Here is a 19221-nt window from a genome sequence, read left to right on the forward strand (position 1 = left end):
TTTGCTGTGCAAAAGCTTTAAAGTTTAATTAGGTCCCATTTGTTTATTTTTATTTTCATTCCTCTAGGAGGTGGATCAAAAAAAATATTGCTGCGATTTATTGCAAAGAGTGTTCTGCCTGTTTTCCGCTAAGAGTTTTATAGTATCCAGTCTTACATTTAGGTCTTTAATCCATTTTGAGTTTATTTTTGTGTACGGTGTTAGAGAATGTTCTAATTTCATTCTTTTACGTGTAGCTGTCCAGTTTTCCCAGCACCACTTATTGAAGAGACTGTCTTTTCTCCTTGTATATTCTTGCCTCCTTTGTCATAGATTAATTTACCACAGTTGTGTGGGTTTATTTCTGGGCTCTCTATTCTGTTCCATTGATCTGTATTTCTGTTTTTGTGCCAGTACCATACTGTCTTGATTACTGTAGCTTTGTAGTATAGTCTGAAGTCAGGGAGCCTGATTCCTCCAGCTCTGTTTTTCTTTCTCAAGATTGCTTTGGCTATTCGGGGTCTTTTGTGTTTCCATACAAATTGTGAAATTTTTTGTTCTATTTCTGTGAACAGCGCTATTGGTAATTTGACTGGGATTACATTGAATCTGTAGATTGCTTTGGGTAGTATAGTCATTTTGACAATATTGATTCTTCCCATCCAAGAACATGGTATATCTCTCTATCTATTTGTGTCATCTTTGATTTCTTTTATCAGTGTCTTACAGTTTTCTGAGTACAGATGTTTTGCCTCCTTAGGTAGGTTTATTCCTAGGTATTTTATTCTTTTTGATGCTATGGTAAATGGGATTGTTTCCTTGATTTCTCTTTCTGATCTTTCATTGTTTGTTAGTATATAGGAATGCAAGAGATTTCTGTGTATTAATTTTGTATGCTGCTACTTTACCAAATTCATCGAGCTCTAGTAGTTTTCTGGTTGCATCATTAGGATTTTCTATGTATAGTATCATGTCATCTGCAAACAGTGACAGTTTTACTACTTCTTTTCCAATTTGTATTCCTTTTATTTCTTTTTCTTCTGTGATTGATTGATTGCCGTGGCTAGGACTTACAAAACTATGTTGAATAATAGTGGCAAGAGTGGACATCCTTGTCTTGTTCCTGATCTTAAAGGAAATTCTTTAATTTTTTCACCATTGAGAATGATGTTTGCTGTGGGTTTGTTGTAATGGCCTTTATTCATAAACAACAGTCTTTAGCTTTTGGAAGAGCCTCTCCTGGCCCATGGGCAGAGCCGTCTGCACTCGGGCCTGTGGGATGCTCATCCTGCCCCCTTCACCCATAGCCGTCCCTCTGCCACCATGAGGAACATCTTCAAGAGGAACCAGGAGCCCATGGTGGCTCCCGCCACCACCACCATGCCCGCTGGGCCCATGGACAACTCCACCGAGAGCGGAGGCGCCAGGGAGGGCAAGGGGTACGGGTTTGCCACGGTGAAGGACCGATTCTTCAATGAGATGGTCAAGTTCCCTCGTGAGTGTCCCTGTGTGCGGCCTGGGGGCGGGGGTTGGAGGGTACCATGGGGGTGTGACTGACAGCCGCGATCTTTCCTAATGTTTGGACTCGAGGCTGGATTATTTGGGGATCCCCTTCAGGAATGGGGGGCAGTGTGGTCTGGCACTAATGAAGGGAACAAGGGGGTTTATGTGCCCTAACCTCCCCGGGGGAAAAAATGTTCTTATACTTAGAAATCTGTCAAAAGATGGAACCAAAAGAAGATAAAAAATTATGAAACAGAAATCATTATTCAAGTTTCCCAGTCACACTTTAAAACTGCTTTATTTTGAAAGGTAGAAAATAAACCCCCCTACTGCTTCCTGGATTTCTGGTAGAGGCTGTGGGGAGAAACCAGAGGTCCGGATTCAGGGAGCAGCCCCACTGGTGGGAGGCGGTGCTTCAGCACCTCGGAGAGCAGCCCCGGCCGGCCCGCCCCTCCCCCCCGTACTCCCCCAAACCCGCGGCCCCTCTGGAGCCCGGCCTCCTGGCACAGGCTCAGCCCTCTCAGGACTGCGCCTGAGGGCCAGGCCTTCCTCCCCCACCGGGGTCTGATGAGGACCATCCCATCCTTCATGTGAGCCGCAGTTCCAAGGATCAAAGTTGTCAGATCTCAGCAGAGCCCAGATGGGGTCCCCGTGGTGTGCGCCTGGCTGCTGTCCCTGTCACAGGCTGTCCCCACTGGGGCGGCCACCAAAGTGTGCAACTTACGTGCACACCACTTGTGGGTTTACAACGCGGGGTGTGGAAAGGGGGCCGGGCCCCTACCCAGTCTTCTATCAATCACCGAGGGGTCGGGGCTGCAGGAGGGCACCGCTGACGCCGGTGTCCCCGTGGGCAGTCCCCCGCTGGGCGCTGGTCGCCATCGCGGTGCTCCTGGGCCTCCTGCTCCTCACCTGCTGCTTCTGCATCTGCAAGAAGTGCTGCTGTAAGAAGAAGAAGAACAAGAAGGAGAAGGGCAAGGGCACCAAGAACGCCATGAACATGAAGGACATGAAGGGCGGCCAGGTAGGCGGGGGCCGGGAGACCGGAGGCCCCTCGATGCTTTCCGGGTGGGAAGGGCTCACTCAGGTCAGCAGGGCCTGTCCCTGATTGACCCGAAAGGAGGCCGTTGGGACAAAATGCTGGGAAGAGGGACCCCCGCCCACCAGGAAGCCACCATCGTGTGACCTGGTTTCCCGCCGGCAGGGCTGCTGGACCACGTCCCATCGTGGGGCCCCATGGGTCCGTCTCTAGTCCACAAGGACGTGGCTTTTCTCCCCGTCTTTCAGGGAGCAGGGGGTCAGCCTGGAAGAGGCCCTGATGTACCCGTGTCTCCTTTTAAGTTTGCAGAGGCCCCGGGCGCCTCACTTTCCCCATGTTTGTTCTGGGAGGAATTTCTTGCTCAAGGAATCAGTGTGGAGGGAGGAAGGAGGGCTGATTTCAGGAGGTCGGCCAGGGGCCATGGCCTTTGAGTCTGCGCGTGCACGTGCACACGTGTGTGAGAGCGTGTGAGCACACACGTGGACGTGCGTGTGCGTGTGAGCCTGTGGGGGCCCCGGCCCCGCCACGCAGCTGGTCTGAGCTGCCAGATTTTCTTACCACTTTCTCCCTTCTCCTCCCACCTGTGGACTCACCTGGCCTGGACGCCCGGACTGCACGCCTGGTACGTGCTGCCCACGTGGTGGCCTGCACTGGGGTGGGGGGGGCGGGGGTCGCAGGGAGGCTCCGCCACTCAAGAAGCCGCGTGGCATCCGGGCCGGGCTGGGGGCTGAGGGGAAGCGGGGCCCGACGGAGCCCCCCAGCTCTGGGTCGGGGTCTGCACGGGGGTGGCTCCCTGCCTTCTCTCCCTTGACCCTCCCTCCCCTCCTCAGCCCCCCAGGACGAGGACGACGCCGAGACGGGCCTGACGGAGGGAGAAGGCGAGGGGGAGGAGGAGAAGGAGCCGGAGAACCTGGGGAAGCTGCAGTTCTCCCTGGACTACGACTTCCAGGCCAACCAGGTGTGCGGGGCGGGGGGGGGGCCCAGGGCTCCACGGGGCGGCCCCCAGGGCTCCAGGGAAGGGCTGCGCTCAGGCCGCCCGCCGTCCACGGGCCGCCCTCCTCGGGCAGACCAGTCACCCCTCGGCGACCGTCTCCCCCATCTTATTCCGATTCCCTGGGGAGGGAGGTGGAGACCGACTTCCTGTCTGGCACCCGCCCGCCCCCTCGGGGCTGACCCGGCGCCCACTCTCTCCACAGCTCACCGTGGGCATCCTGCAGGCCGCGGAACTGCCTGCCCTGGACATGGGCGGCACCTCGGACCCTTACGTCAAGGTTTTCCTCCTTCCAGACAAGAAGAAGAAATATGAGACCAAAGTCCATCGGAAGACGCTGAACCCCGCCTTCAACGAGACCTTCACCTTCAAGGTGACAGGCTGGGCCTGCTGCGGACCTTCCCCTGGTCCTGGGCTGTAGCTGAGGCCCAGAACCAGCTCGGCCCGGACCCGAGCCCGGGTGTCCTCAGACTCGGCAGGCGTCCTGCAGGACCCCCAGAGGCCCCGAGCTGCCCTGACCCCTCCATCCTGCCTGTGCCCTGCAGGTGCCGTACCAGGAGCTGGGGGGCAAGACCCTGGTGATGGCCATCTATGACTTTGACCGCTTCTCCAAACACGACATCATCGGGGAGGTGAAGGTGCCCATGAACACCGTGGACCTGGGGCAGCCCATCGAGGAGTGGAGGGACCTGCAGGGCGGAGAGAAGGAGGAGGTGAGGGCGGGAGAGCTTGGAGGGTCCGCCCCACACCCCCGGCTTTGTCTCTGCAGATGAGGATCAGCCACCCGGCGGGGCCCCTCAGGTGGACAGGACACGTCGCTCTTGTTTCTCCCGCAGCTCTGGGCCCACTTAGGGCCAGTGACCCACGTGGGGACCTCATTCACCCACAGGGAAAGCCCACATTGTTCTAGAGAATTCTCAGCAAGGGGGGCTTGTCTTCCTAGAAACTGCTACAGCACTCACTCACTCACCAAATATTTATTGAGCACCTACTGTGTACCAAAGCCTCCATTTAGCCACCATCCTTTCCAAGCACCAGCCGAGTGTGTTGGCCGAGTCCCTGTATGTGAGGCGTGTCCTTCCTCACCTCGGGGCTCAGGTCGCGCGGAGGAAGGGTCAGCACCCCAACTGGGGTGTGGGTGGGGTGGTCAGCCTGGGCCCCGAGGCCCACCTCTGAGAAGCTTTGACTGTGCCGTGGCGTTGGCTGAGCTCTCAGGCCCAGGAGCCCCAATGCCAAATCGTTCCCCTCTCTTACTAGTCACAAGGTCCTTGCCCTGTGACACTAACACAAGGAAAGGGATGCCAAGGGCTTTGAAGGCTACAGCTCACTCTGTGGGTGGGACGGCTGTGATCAGGAAGGGGGGCTCCCAGTGCCCTTGGAAATGGCCCTCGGGTACCACGTCTGCTCCTCGTCCCCCTCCGCTGTCTGCTCAGGCTGGGGAGGGGCCCCAACAAACCCCACGCCCGTCCAGAGCCTCCTCGGCACCACGCCGCCAGCAGCCTGTCCTCGGCTCTGCAGTGTCCACCTGTCGCGGCCAGGGCTGTGCTGACCCTGGCCTGAGGCCCCGAGGGGGTCAGCCGTGCTGGACACAGGCGCTGCTGTGCTGACCGCGTCCCCTTCCCCTGACAGCCGGAGAAGCTGGGTGACATCTGCACCTCGTTGCGCTACGTGCCCACGGCTGGGAAGCTCACCGTCTGCATCCTGGAGGCCAAGAACCTCAAGAAGATGGACGTGGGTGGCCTTTCAGGTGTGTGCATGGCTTCTGGCTGCCATCGGGGGGCACCTGCGAGCCGGTCGCGGCCCAGAGCCTTCGACCTGGACAGCAGGCCTCAGACACGCGGGACACACAGGCTGTCTGAGCGGCTTTGGGTCCTCAGGGCAAGACGGGGCGGGAGCCCCGCTGAGAGCTGCCTTTCCGCTGCTCTCCCTGTGGGCCCTGGAGGGAAGGGGTCAGGGACGTCACCCCCATGTGAGGCAGGGACAGGGAAGGGCAGGCGGTGGGAGGGCTTGGCCCGACGCAGGCCCTCCGTCCGCGCCCGGGACCTTTCTACAGGGGGAGATGGGGGCGGCTCTGCCTTGGAAGGGGCTCCGGGCGGGGCTGGGGGGCGACTGCCCTGCCTTCCTGAAGTGCTCAGGTTCCCGCCAGCCCAGCTCCGTCCCTGAGCCCCCGTGTGACCTCAGGCAGATGTGTTCCCTTCTCTGGGCCTCATGGCTCATCGACAAGGTCGGGAGGATGGGAGGGGGTGGGTCGCTGACGTGCCCCTGCCCAGGAAGGACATCACCAAGTGGATCCTCACCGAGCGCCGGCGCAGGTCCGTCCCAGCAGAGCTCCAGGCGGCCACAGCCATGGCGGGTCCCGGAGGTGAAGCCTCTGGCCGCCCTGGCCCGGAAGCTGGCTCTGCTGTCCCTGGGCTGGCGGGCCGGGCGCGTGCTCAGGGCCTGGCCGGCTGCCTCCCCACAGATCCCTACGTGAAGATCCACCTGATGCAGAACGGCAAGAGGCTCAAGAAGAAGAAGACGACCGTGAAGAAGAAGACCCTGAACCCGTACTTCAACGAGTCCTTCAGCTTCGAGATCCCCTTCGAGCAGATCCAGGTGCTGGGCTGGCAGGGGTGGACGCGGGGCGGGTGACTTACTTACCCACTGACCACCACAGAGAGACAGACGGCCACCGCCCTGGGGCTTCCGTCCCGGGCGCTTCCCAGACCGCCCCTCCTCCGGGGAGGTGAGCAGGAACTGCGCGCAGATACTGCCTTTGGGCCTCGAGGTCGGTGGCAGGGCGGTGTGTGTGGCGAGGCGGCGGCCGCCCACCTGCCCTCCCTCCCCGCCGACCCGGCTGCTCTCCTGCCTGGGGTCCTCTCCTCTCCTCTCCGCCTGGGGAGGCCCTCAGCCTGCACCGCCCAGTTCCCGTCACTTCCTCCGTGAAGCCTGCCCTAACTGCCCCGCTGGGCGTCACTCCCTCCGAGGTCCCGAGGTGCCTGGTGCTGGCCTCCCGGGCGTCACCTTTGTCGCCTTGCGGGGATGCGCCTGCTCTTCCGCTCCCAGGCGCTCAGCACGCTGCCGGGGGCCTGTGTTCAGTCGTTGGCGGAAGCGAAGGATGCGTCAAAGGCGCGGGCCCGCCTCCGTGTGGCGCTCTCGGTTGGGGCTGGGGAGGGAGGGGCTGGGAGGGGGCTGGGTCGCCGGCCCCCTTCTCCTGCCCACTCCCCCTCCTCCCCGCCTCCTGCAGAGAGTCCAGGTGGTGGTCACCGTGCTGGACTACGACAAGCTGGGCAAGAACGAGGCCATCGGCAAGATCTTCATGGGCAGCAACGCCACGGGCACGGAGCTGCGGCACTGGTCCGACATGCTGGCCAACCCCCGCCGGCCCATCGCCCAGTGGCACTCGCTCAAGCCCGAGGAGGAGGTGGACGCGCTGCTGGGCAAGAACAAGTAGGGGCGGCGGCCCGCGCAGCCGCGCTCCAGCCGCCGCTACCTCAGCGGGACAGCCCTTGGGCGGCCCTGCCCACCTGGGCGCGGCCCTGCCCTCGCTCTCCGCCCTCGCCCTCCTTCTGCAGACCCCCTCCCTCCGACGCGGCTGAGGAGGCCCCTCGGAGGTGAGAGAAGCCCGGGGCTCCCCCGCTGCACGCCCGCCACCCTCCTCCTCCAAAGCTCCACCCAGGCCTCGCCCCGAGGGAGGCTCTCCTGGCGGCATTTTCGGTTTTCTGAGCGTTCCGGGCCAACGGAATGGCAGCACCTCCCGATTCCCGACGGAAGGCAACCAGCGGCCGGCGACCCGTGCGCGTGTGTGCGCCCTCTGTGCTCGCGGAGGGCCGTGGGCGGGTGCCGTGCGGGAGCAGAGGCCTGGGAACCCTGCTCGGACACTGCGTGCCAGTGGCTGGGAGGCGAGACGGGGAGACCGGCTTGTGCGGAGCCGGGACCAAACCCCGATGCCGGCGTGGGCCTCCTCCTGCTGCCGGGGGCTTCCCGGGACACCACAGACCTGAGCTACAGGCTAGCTTGGCTGGACTCGAACGGGGACTGTCAGTCCCGCGACCTCACCTTGCTGAATGGTGATGTCAAACCGCAAAGAAACAGAAGACCCGTTTCCCAGAAAGGCCAAAATGAAACTGCCGGACCTTCGCCCTTGCGGTGGGAGACCCAGAGGCCGGCTCCCTTTCTAGGACGGGAGACAACAGTCACTGGCATCTCTTCCCCTCCCGCCTGTGCTTCTCCCGTAATCAAAGTGGAGCAGCGCTGTCTGAAGACACGGTATCTGTCCAGAGCCAGAGGGCTTGAAAAGGAAGGTTTACAGGTCCTTAGTTCCCCTGAGGTCCAGGTAAGAAGGGGAGGGCAGTGGACAGCTGGCCGAGCTTTCCCAGGGGCCCTGCGGGGAGGCCCCTCCTAGCATTCCTAGGGACTTCCTCTGAATCCCGAGGAGCAGGGCGGCCACTCCGAACGGTGGCGGAGGACATGGGCCGGGTTCCGCCCCGCGGTCACTTGTGCTCATTCCCTGCTCACCTCGTGCCCCCAGCATTGATAAAAAGCCATATATACGTTAGTCCAGTTTGCACCGAGTCTCCTTCCAAACCTGCAGCCTGGGCGAGAGCATCCGGCCCCTGTGGCCAGAGGCCTGCCCCCGGCCCCCCTCGGCCGCCCTCGTCTCTGCAGCCGCAGGCCCTGGCCGTCTCCCCAGCGCACAACACTCACGGCTTCCCAGACCCGGAGCTGCGCCTCTTTCCCAGCACACGTGGCGGCACTTCCCACCCCATCCGGCCACCCTGGCGTCTGCGGGCACCTGAGGCAGAGGGACGTCTCTTTTACCGTCAGAAGGGAGCAGGCGTTGTGTTCCTGCCGGGCTGCGTTTCCCGGCCGGGCAGGTGCTGAGAAGCCGCCGCCTCCTCCGGGAGCAGCTGGGAAGTGGGGCCCAGCCTTGCTCGTGGCCCTTGGTCCTCGGGAAGTCACTCTTCACTTGATGCCGAGAACGTGGGACCTGACGAAGACTGGGGGCTGGTCCTAGGGCCCGGGCTGTAGGACAAGAGTGAGGCTTCAGGACCGGGGGGACCACAGCGGGCCGTCCCGGCCTGGATGGCCCCCTGCAGAGCTATGGGATTTGGTGCTTCCTCAGGGCCCCTCCCCCCCAGCCTCCCCCGGGCCCACAGAGCTGACTTCTCACCCTCCACCTTCCCGACCACCTTCCACCACCTGGGATTCTCGTCCACCCTCCCGAGCCCGGGACTCGCCTGTCTCCCGGCGGGAAGGAGAGAGGACCCCGCAGCACGTCTGCTGCTCTGGGGGTCCTGGGCCCGGAGACGCGGCTGGATTACGGCTCTGGGCCCACCCCGAGTGGGCAGCCTCAGGGGCTGGGAGATTGAGTGCGGGCACCAGTGCGGAGCCGAGGGGACCCGGGCGGGGAGCAGTGCTCTCCTGGGTTCTGGCCGGTCCTGGCTGGGCCCCTGCCTCAGAGGAGCCGTCTGAGCAGACGGCATCTACCGGGCCCACAAACTAGGTAGGGAAACACACGGACGGTCCGAAGTGTCCTGCACCTGAGGGTTCTCACCCCGTCCACAGAGCACCTTCACTGCCACCAGGCCTGTTTCTGGGGTGTCGGGGTCCTGCCCTAAGTGGGACAGAATTAAGGTCGGCTACGAGGGGTTCCGGAGGCCTCCAGGCTGCGTGTTTTCACTCCCAAAGTCTATTGCAGAGAGGAAAGTAGAAGCGATTTTTACAAAGGGACTGAAACCATGAAAAACGAAACCCAGTGCCACCCAGAAACTGGAGGTGAGGCCAGAAAGCTCTGTTTCCTCCTTTCTCCTTGAATAATCATTCCAGAGTGGAACCAACTCTGTCAGGGCTCTGGGCATGTTTTCGGACTTTGGCCGCAGAAGCTGAGGGCTGGGGGAAGCTGGGTGAAGCCCCAGATGATGAGTGACCGGTGCCGGGCCGGATGGGAAGTGACGTTCCGGGGCACTCGGCTGGGGGAAGGGACAGCAGGGATTCACGCAGCCTCAGGCCTGGTCTTTTTACTTCCCAGGAACCACGTGTAGCTTGTGCTTCTAGAGTCGGTTTGGGATGACCTTGCTGGCCCAGGGCTTCAGCGAGAGAGAGGGGGGCGGGGGGGGGGGTCGCTGCAGCTCCCCCGCCAACCCTGCAGTGTGAGGTGGTGGGTGAGCGAACCGGGGGGGCCGCCCCTGGGGTTGGGGAGGGAGGGTGTCCCGTCTCCCGCGTGTCTGGCTTCTGTTTCCCCCAGCCCCACAGAGAGGCTGTCCCTGGGTGTCCCTCCTCTCCATCCCCCTTCCCACCTCAGAGCCCTGGGTGGTGGCAGACGGGAGGGTCCCCAGGCCGGATCGTGGTGACCCTCAGCCCCCCAACATGGTTGCCAGATTTGGCAAATAAAAATGCAGGGCACCAAGTTAAATTTGAATTTCAGATAACCAATACTTTCAAAGCGTAAGTCAGTCCCTCCTAGGCGCTGTTTGGGACTCACCCGAAACTCAGGCTGCCCCGCCGTCCGTGCTGTGACCACTTCTGCCTCGCCCTCACCCCTAGTCTCAGGGGGCCAGGGACAGGTCACCAGGATTCTACCCGTTCTTTGAGCTGCAATATTGGGAAGGGGGACACTGTGACTTGAAGACGCAAGAATATATTTTTTAAGCGCCAACAAAACAAGAACCTTCTGAAGCCATCTGAGCCTCATGGAGAGGGTGGTCACCTGTGAACACGACCCCAGTCTCGTCCCGCCAAGATGCATGTCTCAACTCTGTGTAAATAACCGCACGGCAATGCTGAGTGCCCCCAGCCCCGTTTTACACAACTTGAGCTGCTCCTTCGACTGTGTGTGCAGAGTCCCTTCCCCGCCGGCCCCGCCCTGCCATGCGCCGGGGGGGGGGGGGGGGGGTCGGCCTCCGGCCCTGGTCTGACCAGGGGACCGTGGGCAGAGCTGACCCTCGGCGCCCTGCGTCCAGCCCTGTGTCCTGTGTGGTGTGCCCCCTCCTCCCACTGTTCGAATTCACTGAAAAGCCATACGGGGGCCCCTGTGGGGCCATCCTCCCAGAGCTCCCGTGCCCCGCTGACGGGCTCCCCTCAGGACACTTGTGAAGGGCGCGCCCGTCGTCACCTCTGCGCTCAGCCCCAGGTTGCGAGGACGGATGGTGTCCAGGGCTCCCAGTGGGGCCCCAGCAGATGTCCCCACTGGCCCGGCTCGCTCACCTGGTGTCGCGGTCCGACTCCACGTGGGTGGTGACGGGCAGCGGGGGCACCCCCTGCAGGCGATGAGGGTTCTCAGGAGCTGTCCGTGGCTGGGTCTGTGGTCAGGTCCCCGATGCCGCCTGGGTGGACCAGCCCTGCCCACGTGACACTGGGGGCTTGGGGGGCCGAGGGTGGCAGTGGGGAGGGACCCCGGGGGCTGGAGAGCACGGTGGGTCAAGCTCCCCCGCCCGCATGCTCTCTCCTGTGGCCGGGCGGGTCTGGCTACGAGGGACCCTCGCCAGCGCCCCAGCCCGGCCCCGGCCAGGTGTCCCGTGGGAGGGCGGGAGGTGGAAGGGGGACGGGGGGCCCCGGGTCCCGGGCCATCACGCTGAACCAGGAGGGACAGTAGCCGCAGGCCCCGGTGCAGAGGAACACCACGCACAGGAGCGACCCCTCCGGCCAGCCCCGATGGGAGGACGGGGAGGTGCGGGGGTCTGACAGGAGTGCTGGCGAGGCCGCAGGTGGGCAGGTGGGCCCCGTGCGCTCCAAGCCAGAACCCTTGCGCTGGGGGGCGTGGAGGCGGGGGTGCGCAGGGCCCCCCTCAGCCATCGGGGCCCCAGGACCCCTTCCGAGAAGCCAGACGTTCTGCCCTGGCGCCTCCCCTCTGAGGACGGGATCGGCTGCTTCTGAAACCCTGGGGTCTGAAGACTGCACGACCACGGCGGGCAGGCCCCAGGCCCCCTGGCACGCGCAGCCCCACCAGGACCCCTGCCTTAAGTCGTCCCAGGAAGGACCCGTGTGTAGCCCCCGCCCCCGCTTGGCAGTCCCCCCCCACCCCACGTGGGCTCTGTTCTTGTCTCATCTCTTGTCAACATGCTCTTTTGTAACAAGCAGCGTCTCCTTATTAAAGGGATGAGCTGAAAGCACGCTGGGGGCGGCCTCTGGTGGTTCCTGCTGGGCTGGGGGCAGGAGCCGCCCCCGGGGTCAGCGCGGGGTGAGGCTGGGGACACGGTTCTTCCCTCGGGGGCTGGAGAGGCCAGAAGGCCAGACCAGGTCCGGGTGGGCGGTGGGCACGTGGGCCCTCAGGGCAGCTGCTGGGGCAAGGCCTCCCCGGGGCCGGGGTGGACTAGACCCTCGGCCCCCCCACGCCAGCAGAGCCGGGCTCGGGGCGCGGCCACGGTCTGGCCCTGGGGTGGGGTCGGAGGAGGGACGGTTCCTACAAGCCCTCGGTTAGCTCACCACAGCCGACTCCTTCAGACGTCTGTGACTCCTGAGGCCGAGGACGGGGCTTCAGGATTTTCTGGAAAGAGACGGTAGGGCAGCACCACCCCCAGACCTGGAAGGGTGACCCGTACTCACCGCGACCTGGGGGCCGTCTCCTCAGGGAGGCCCCCGCAGCCCCTCTGCAGCAGGTGGAGGGGGGCGTCCGGCTCAGGGCCAAGCTCCAGGGACAAGATGGCAGAGCCCGTACGGCTGGCCTGGCAGGCTGGGATCGAGACGGGGGCAAGGCCAGCCCGGCGCGAGGGCTGGGGAGGCTTCAGGAGGGAAGCGCCGGGCCTCACCGCCTCCAGGTGATGCCCAGTCTCTGCTGACTGCCCGGGCCCAGCGGGCACCCAGAGGAGCCCTCGCTACAGACCTGCTCCTTTGCCTCCGATTTGGGCCGCAGGACAGCGGCTGGGTGGCCGCGGGGGAGAAGACGCCTCCCTCCCTCACCTCCCTGACCTCCAGCTCGGTGACAGGGCCTCCGCTGGGTGTGAACGGGGGCTGAGCAAACCAGATGGGGTGCACTAGGACGGACGGAGGGCCCGACCCTGGCCCCCCTGCCAGCGGCTGAGCACCGTAAACTCCAGTGACCCCCGCCAGCTGCCTTTAGAGTTTGGAGCCATGGAGTGGTTCCGGCTCCCCTGAACCGAACGGTGGCCCTGCAGAGACAGTGCTGCAGAGAGCAGAGGGCAGAGACCCCGGGAACCCAAGGAAGCCACCTTCTCAGGGCCCCAGCCGCCCGGGGTGAGAGCACCAGTGCCCGTTCCCGGACGCCGGGAGCCCCCGCCGGGCTCCTCCTGGGCCTTGTGGCCGTCCCTGGGACAGCGGCCCCCAGTGGCAAGGATGGTGACATGAAACTACCACGGGCTGGCCCAGATGTAAGGTTCTATAAACCCCATTTCCTAAACTGTGGAGACAGTCGCAAAGTTAAAACACAATTTAATTTACTTATTTATAAATACTGTTGTGTTTACAGGCATCATGTAGATGTGAATATTATTATTCCCAAACTTTCAAACACAGAATACTTAATAATACTATATAATAACAACCAGTAAAACAAAATCATTCACCTCAGAGTTGAAAGGCCACTCAAAATTGCATAAAAATACATTCAGCTCACAAAGCGCATCTGGGTCCCTCCCTAAACCCCCATCCCCACCACGTGTATTTACAACGGAGCCAAGTTAAAACGGTCCATCTGGTGCTTTCTTGGAGGGGAAGTCAGGTGGGGGTAAGGTGATCAGAGACAAAACGCTACCCCTGGAATGGGGGTGTGGAGACCCCAGGGAGGGTCTCACAGCTCTTTCCACTGACTGATCAAGACCGAGGCAGAGGGAACGGAGGGGGATGAGTGGGGACCACGGCGCTGCAGCCTGAGTCAGAGTCCCCCATGGCGGGACACGGGGACACAGTCTCGCCCTCCCCCACCTGGGTGCCAGCCTGACAGCAGCCCCAGCCTTTCAGGGGTGCAAGGGGACCCCCACCCCTGCGGCCCACCTCCTGCTGTCTTGGCTTGAGCCCCTCGTCTTTCCCTCCGAGCCCCCTCCCCAGAAGAGCGCGGTGTGGAGGGAAGACGCAGGTCAGGCTCAGAGGCCGGCCTAGCACCCCACGTCCAGAACCTGCCCACACCCCGAGTCCTGCTTCTGTGAGGCCATCGAGGCTTCACAAGGCCCCTGGGGCCCTGCCTTCCCTGAACCCGCTCCTGCAAGGCAACAGCAGATGAGCCACCGTCCCAGACGCACCGACACTGCCCGCTGCCCTCCTGAGGACTCACTCAGTCTCTAGCTGCGCAGACGAGGCCAGGCTGCCCATGGGCCCCGCCCCGGCTAGGGCCAAACCTCACCTCCGAGGGGCAAGTGGCACAGCCAGTCAGCTTTGCAACGGGAAGAGTCGGGGCTGATTCGTCGACAATCTCTCCTCTAAAGCACCATCAGCTCCAAGTGAGAAAAGCAAAAAATTAATGTGGAGGAAGATGAGAGTAGGTGGGAGGACGAAAGGTGTGTTTATTTTGCAAGGACAGGAGCATCCTGAGATCACCTTAAAGGGCCACCCAGGAAAAGTTTACTGGGAGCATTAGGGGAAAATCTGGAGAAGTAACAGAAAAGGTAACTGGCAGATTCCCAGTCCAAAATAAGAAGCAGATTAATTGGAGAAGCTCAGAGAGAAGCCCTCTGGGGAAGGAGGGGGGAAGCAAAAGATACGAGTTAACAGAATAACACATTTGGATGAAACTGGGTGATGAGATTGCATTTTGAAATCTCCATGTAGCAAACACGCGTGTGCACACAGACTAGAAGCAAGAGTGATCCCCGAAGCTCAAAACCTCCTGAGGTAGCACCAGAGCAACCCTCAGCAGTGTCTGTCTCTAGACCTACCTCCCCAGGAGGGGCTCCCAGGACCCCTCCTCAACCCGATGCCCGACCACAACCCCCACGCGAGGGGCTGCGTCGCCTGCTACGCCACCACCAGCCAGTCCAGATTCTCTACTTGGTTCTTCTCGGCCCCCGAGCCCACCTCACTCCCAAGCAGCCGTGACAATGACGGTTCCCGGGGCCGCAATGAAGCTGATCTACTGCCCAATCTAATCAGAGCACAAGCGATCAGTGGCCATCCTTGATAGAGTCTACATACCCATCCGGGAGGCTGAGCAAAGCTTCGGCTTGGCTGGAGGCTGAGGGACGCGGGCCCCAGACCCTGGCCCTGCCCCTCCTCCCGGGGGGCTGCTTGGTCCTGCAGCCTTTGGTGTAAACTCCCTGCAGCCCTGCTCAGGGGAGGGACCTCGGCTCGCGACAGCCCAGGTCCAGATCTGATGGCCCCACAAAACTAAAGGCTGGGGTTTCCTCGAGGAAGGCCCTCTGGTGCTTAAGGCAGAGCTGAGACTGAGTGGCCGGCCGGGAGAAACAGCGTGTCTGCTGTCTGGACGCCAGGAGCTGGGCCCCTCCCGTGAGAACCACTCATCCAGAGGCCGTGTTTCCACCCCCGCGGGTTTGCATATTCTCACCAGGCCATCAGGAAGGACGGCCACTACCCTCCATACTGAATTCACTTTCCCACCTTGACACACACTTAAACAATTTAAATGAGAAGAAAAGAATTTTTGAAGTTAGAGCAAAAACTCTGAGTGAGAAATGTTCTGGTCTCCCTAGGAATCAACAAATCACAGACTCTCAAGCCAAGAACGGGTCCTGAGGACCACCGGCCCAGCCCCCTTTCACAGACGGCTGCACGGCTGGTCAGGACAGGCGCTGGCCCCGGGCCCCGACGCCCGGTCCTTTCAGCGGCCTCGTTCTGCCGCCACAGCTGCCTTCCTACAAGGTCAGCAGACTCCCTCCGAGGTGCTGAAACCTGCCTTAAAACTCAGTAACGGGGACCACGCTCTGTACTTGTAACTGGGCCCCGACAGGGCCAGGACCACCTATGACCACTGGCCGCCATGTCCAGAGTCAGGGGTGGTGCTGGAGGCCGGGACGCCAGCGCTCACCCAGTGGGTGGGACCAGGGGCCCCCTCCCTACCGGCTCAGCTGCTGAGTCCCCGAGGTTTTCCCTTTGGAGGCACACAGTGGCCTGGAATCTGGGAAGCCCCTCTGCGCTGCTCCTGCTGCCTCATGCCCACTGGAAGCAGCGCCCACCCCGGAGCAGCGCCCACCCGGAGCAGCGCCCACCCTGCCCACCGGGAGCAGCGCCCACCCAGGAGCAGCACCCACCCCGGAGCAGCGCCCACCCCGCCCACCGCCACCCCGGCCTCTGTCTGTGTCCGTCTGGGTGGGAGAGGCCTGCTCCAGGGCCAGAAACCTGGAGACGGAAACGAGCTGCTCCTCTCCACACTGGCAGTTCACACACACCTTGGTGGGGTCCACAGGCTTAGAAGTGGGATTCCAGCCGCCTTTCATCCCAAGTGGCGCTAACATGCATACGATTTGCTCAGGGCAGGGGAGCAGAGAAGCTAACGCCCTGCAAGTGGGTCGAGGAGACAGGCCAGGGCTCATTCTTCCTTCAGACCCTTCCAAGGCCAGGCCTGGGGCCTCAGGCACGAGGGGGCGAAGCAGTGAGGCTTCAGCTAGAGACTCAGACTCTCAGAGGCTGGTTGTCACTCCCAGAGGTGCGGCCTGTCCAGAAAACTGCTGGCCAAGGACGACGAGGCCCTCCCCCCAGCGCTGACCACCCATCCAGGCACCACGGTGACAGGGCGGAACCCCAGAGGCAGCGAGGAGGCCCCTGGCCATCACCTCACGGACCAGCACCGCCTGGAAAGAGACCAGATTCAGAGTCTGTCTCACAGAGTTAGTTGCATAAGAGAGAGCGCCTGAGATCACGGGATTGTCCACACCACAGGCTCCAGCCACAGAGCCTGGCTTCCTGAGTGGAGAGGCCTGACACCGAAGGGCTGGAGGGAGGTGCGGGACACAGCCCGACCGGGTTCCGAGAGCCGCCCGCGCCCCCGAAAGGCACAGACGGAGCGGAGGGCGTGCTGCGGCCCCTCTGCCTGATGCAAGAGAGTCCAGGTGACGTCCTAATAATTCAGTTCCCTTTTCCTGAGAAAGAGGTGGCAGCTAACGCCAGCCCTTGCCCAGCACCCCGGGTGTGCCGGAGAATCAGGATCAGGGTCAGGGCCAAGGCCCCGTGCCCGGTCCCCTCCCCCAGAACAAAGGAAACGCTACAGTGGAAGATATGAAACTTCACTCTGACTCAGCATCCCCCCCCGCCCCCCCCTTCAGCCCTGACGACACAAATCCCCCCCCCCAGGCGTCGCTCCTCGCAGGAAATGGCTGGACATGGAAGAGTTTGCAAACTCTGAGAAAGGCGTTTTGTCCCAGGAGACATATCTCCTATCCTGAACTGGGACCTTGATCATGGCTCTGGGTTAAAGAGCGTGTGACATTTCTGAGGGCCATGGAAGGGGCTGGAAAGAAAGAGAAACCAGGCAGAGGTAGCGTACGTTGAGAACGGACCGCTACACACTGAATGTCTCCGGCAACCCCAAAGTGACCTGCACACTCAAACCAGCCGAGGGATAAAGCGCCTACAAAAAGCAAACACTTAAGTGTTAATACTGGGGCATCATCAAGAACTCATGACCTAATTCTGTGCTGGACCAAGGGAGCCACCTGTCCAGGTTTTCGTCCAGAGAAGGATAGCCAAGACGGGGCAGGTGGGAAAAGCAGGGCACGTGGGGACCGACTTCCAGGCCCAGGGGAGCATCAGCACCTTGGGGGTCCCCAACCGCAGGTACGGCAGGGCTGTCATGTTACAGGGGGACCCTCAGGAAGACCTCAACTCTCATCCAAGCTGCCCAGCTTTCGAGCGATCAAGGCACAGCCGCCAGAGGCTCCCTGACCGCGGGGTGGGGTCCCTGGGACACAGCCTTGGCCACCGGGTCTCGCCACTCCGAGTCCAGACTCATTCCTCCTGCTGGCTTCTGAGCAAACCATCGTCTCTCCCCTGAACACGCCCCCGACGCCATCAAGCCCACCACGCTCACAGCACAAGGCATGAGGGGTGGGGGCCTCAGATGCCCCCCATGCCTCCTCACAGCGGCGCCACTTCTCTTCAGGAGAGGAGACGAGGTCAAAGGGAGGTGGAGCAGGCGGGGGTTCTAGTAGAGAAACGCTGCGTGGGGAGGACGAGGGGGAGCTGAGCCCGGCCCGGCTTGGCCAGGGAGAGGCTGGCGGTACCGCTGCCCGGGCACACCGCTGGGGTCGGTGCTCTGTCCCAGCGCCTACCCCCCGGGGCACGTGCCGCGGGGTGGATGGAGGAAGGAAAGTAAAAGGGCAGACAGGGAAAGGGCAAGCCAGGTCACCCGAGCCCTGGGGAGAGGGCCAGACACGGAGGGAACGGGCGTTAAGACCAGTCAGGGTGCCACTGGGTTGCTGGTAGAAAAAATTCCACCACCACCGGCGGGAGTTAGAGAAAAGTCAGTTCCTGAGAGGCAAGGACAAGCAGGCACCCCGACGTGGAGTCACTGTCCACTTGGATCTAGTGGCGGCAGCTCCAGAGGCCTCCCCTTGTGTGTCCCACGCCAGAGCGCATGGTGGTGGCGGCAGGGCTGGGGCCTGGACCAAGCGCTACGTGGACCAGCGGCCCGGCAGCCAGGTCCACGGCTGGCCTGGTGACCCCGAGACCTCCACCAGGCGGCTCTGTCGGTTGAGGGATCGCAGTCGTGCTTCGATGAGAACTGTCTGAAACCCAGGGGCAGGGGCCGGAGGAGGGGACACTGAGGGTGCAGAGGCGGCAACCGGACGACGGCCAGAGAAAGGTCCTCCTGGCTCCTCTTGGCTGGCGGGCGCCGGCGGGGGAGAGGCGGGGCCCGGCGCCTTCCCGGGTAGCCAGCGCCTGGTCTACTTGGACAGCTTGCTGATGACCCTGATGAGGGCGCCGTTCTCGTCCTTCAGCCTCTGGTTGTCGGATTTCAGTTCCGTCAGGACCTGCGGGCGGAAGGGAAAGGCGAGTCAGTCCGGCCGGTGACGGCGACCAAACGCCCATCTTCCTGCTCACGGGCTGGTGACGGTACCGCTCGGGGCCACAGCCCCTCCGCGCACACGGCAGGAACAGCCCCCGCCCCGTGCGCCACCCCCTCCTTCTCCTGAACGAGTAACTGTTCCAGGGTTTCCTCCCCGGAACTCACCTCTGGCCCAGAGAAGCCAGGGCAGCACCGTGTGTGCTGGGGACACGGGAAGGGTCAGAAGAGGCGATGGGGCGAAGGGAAGGAAGGCGGGAACGCGCGGTGGAGGGCACAGCTCGGCTTTCCCGTCACACCCCCAAGACAACTTAGGGTCTTGCTTCTGGTGCCGTGTGACGCAACCCACTGAGGTCCCCGTCGGCCGCAGCACATGTCCACAGTCAACCCCCAGCCCCCAGGAGCCCGTGAGCGCCCAAAGGGGGCTGGGGCTCTGCTGTGGGAGGTGGGGGTGGAGACGTCTGTTCTCCCAGCCTGGCCTCCCCGGACCATCACACTGTGTCGCACAACTCGTGAAGCGAGGGAGCAGCGGCCCCGAGCCCAGGCTGGGCAAGTGCGGGGCGTCTGACAGCCCCGACGGGTCCCAATGAGGGCATGGCTGGTGTGTGAGCCTTGCCGGCGGCAGGAGAGTCAGGTCAGAGGGAAAGCACTTCTTCACCGTGACGGCGACAAAAATCCACACCCACATCTGTCCGGGGCGAGTGTCCTCGGGTTGGTCATTCAAACCTCCAGGCCCCCCGCGTTCCCAGCCTCTTATGGAAGATGCAGGTTGAGTTGCAGAGGGAGACTTAAGCTGGTGGGCACGGACCACAGACGCGCGAGGCACTG

At 62.2% G+C, this 19221-nt stretch overlaps 4 protein-coding genes across 17 annotated transcripts in view; 2 read left to right on the forward strand and 2 right to left on the reverse strand.

Moving 5' to 3' along the window:
• Positions 1–8046, forward strand: part of SYT2 (synaptotagmin 2) — an 86506-nt gene extending 78460 nt beyond the window's left edge. For 2 of the 5 annotated variants that reach the window (XM_082397397.1, XM_082397396.1), the window contains exons 2-7: positions 1287–1474; positions 2337–2503; positions 3357–3476; positions 3715–3882; positions 4055–4222; positions 5139–5758. In XM_082397397.1, the coding sequence (XP_082253523.1) occupies positions 1303–1474; positions 2337–2503; positions 3357–3476; positions 3715–3882; positions 4055–4222; positions 5139–5672 (1329 nt within the window). In that variant the 5' untranslated portion in view covers positions 1287–1302 and the 3' untranslated portion in view covers positions 5673–5758. Of the gene's footprint in view, positions 1–1286; positions 1475–1554; positions 2504–3356; positions 3477–3714; positions 3883–4054; positions 4223–5138; positions 5759–5970; positions 6105–6735 lie in introns of those variants that run through there. The other 3 variants (XM_082397399.1, XM_082397398.1, XM_082397395.1) reach the window with 3 other exon arrangements.
• LOC309611006 (uncharacterized protein) overlaps positions 1–19221 on the forward strand; it is a gene marked incomplete at its 5' end in the record, with an annotated part of 253615 nt that overhangs the window by 26514 nt on the left and 207880 nt on the right. The gene's annotated exons all lie outside the window — the stretch shown is intronic.
• Positions 9580–13751, reverse strand: LOC309611007 (uncharacterized protein; the record flags this gene model as incomplete). Its single annotated transcript, XM_082354705.1, has 5 exons — positions 9580–10082; positions 10695–11273; positions 11913–11973; positions 12387–12540; positions 13714–13751. The coding sequence occupies 5 exons, from the start codon at positions 13749–13751 to the stop codon at positions 9580–9582; spliced, it is 1335 nt and encodes a 444-aa protein (XP_082210831.1).
• Positions 12859–19221, reverse strand: part of PPP1R12B (protein phosphatase 1 regulatory subunit 12B) — a 206038-nt gene continuing 199675 nt past the window's right edge. For all 10 annotated transcript variants that reach the window (XM_082397274.1, XM_082397271.1, XM_082397265.1 and 7 more), the window contains 2 exons: positions 15644–18361; positions 12859–15551 (listed from right to left, as the gene is read on the reverse strand). Coding sequence is in view for 3 of the 10 variants with exons in the window: in XM_082397273.1 (XP_082253399.1) it covers positions 18275–18361 (87 nt within the window). In the remaining 7 variants the exon portion in view is untranslated. The remainder of the gene's footprint in view (positions 15552–15643; positions 18362–19221) is intronic.

Source organism: Balaenoptera borealis, assembly GCF_965194805.1.
Source record: "Balaenoptera borealis genome assembly, chromosome: 1".
In the NCBI taxonomy this organism is placed as follows: Eukaryota; Metazoa; Chordata; class Mammalia; order Artiodactyla; family Balaenopteridae; genus Balaenoptera; species Balaenoptera borealis.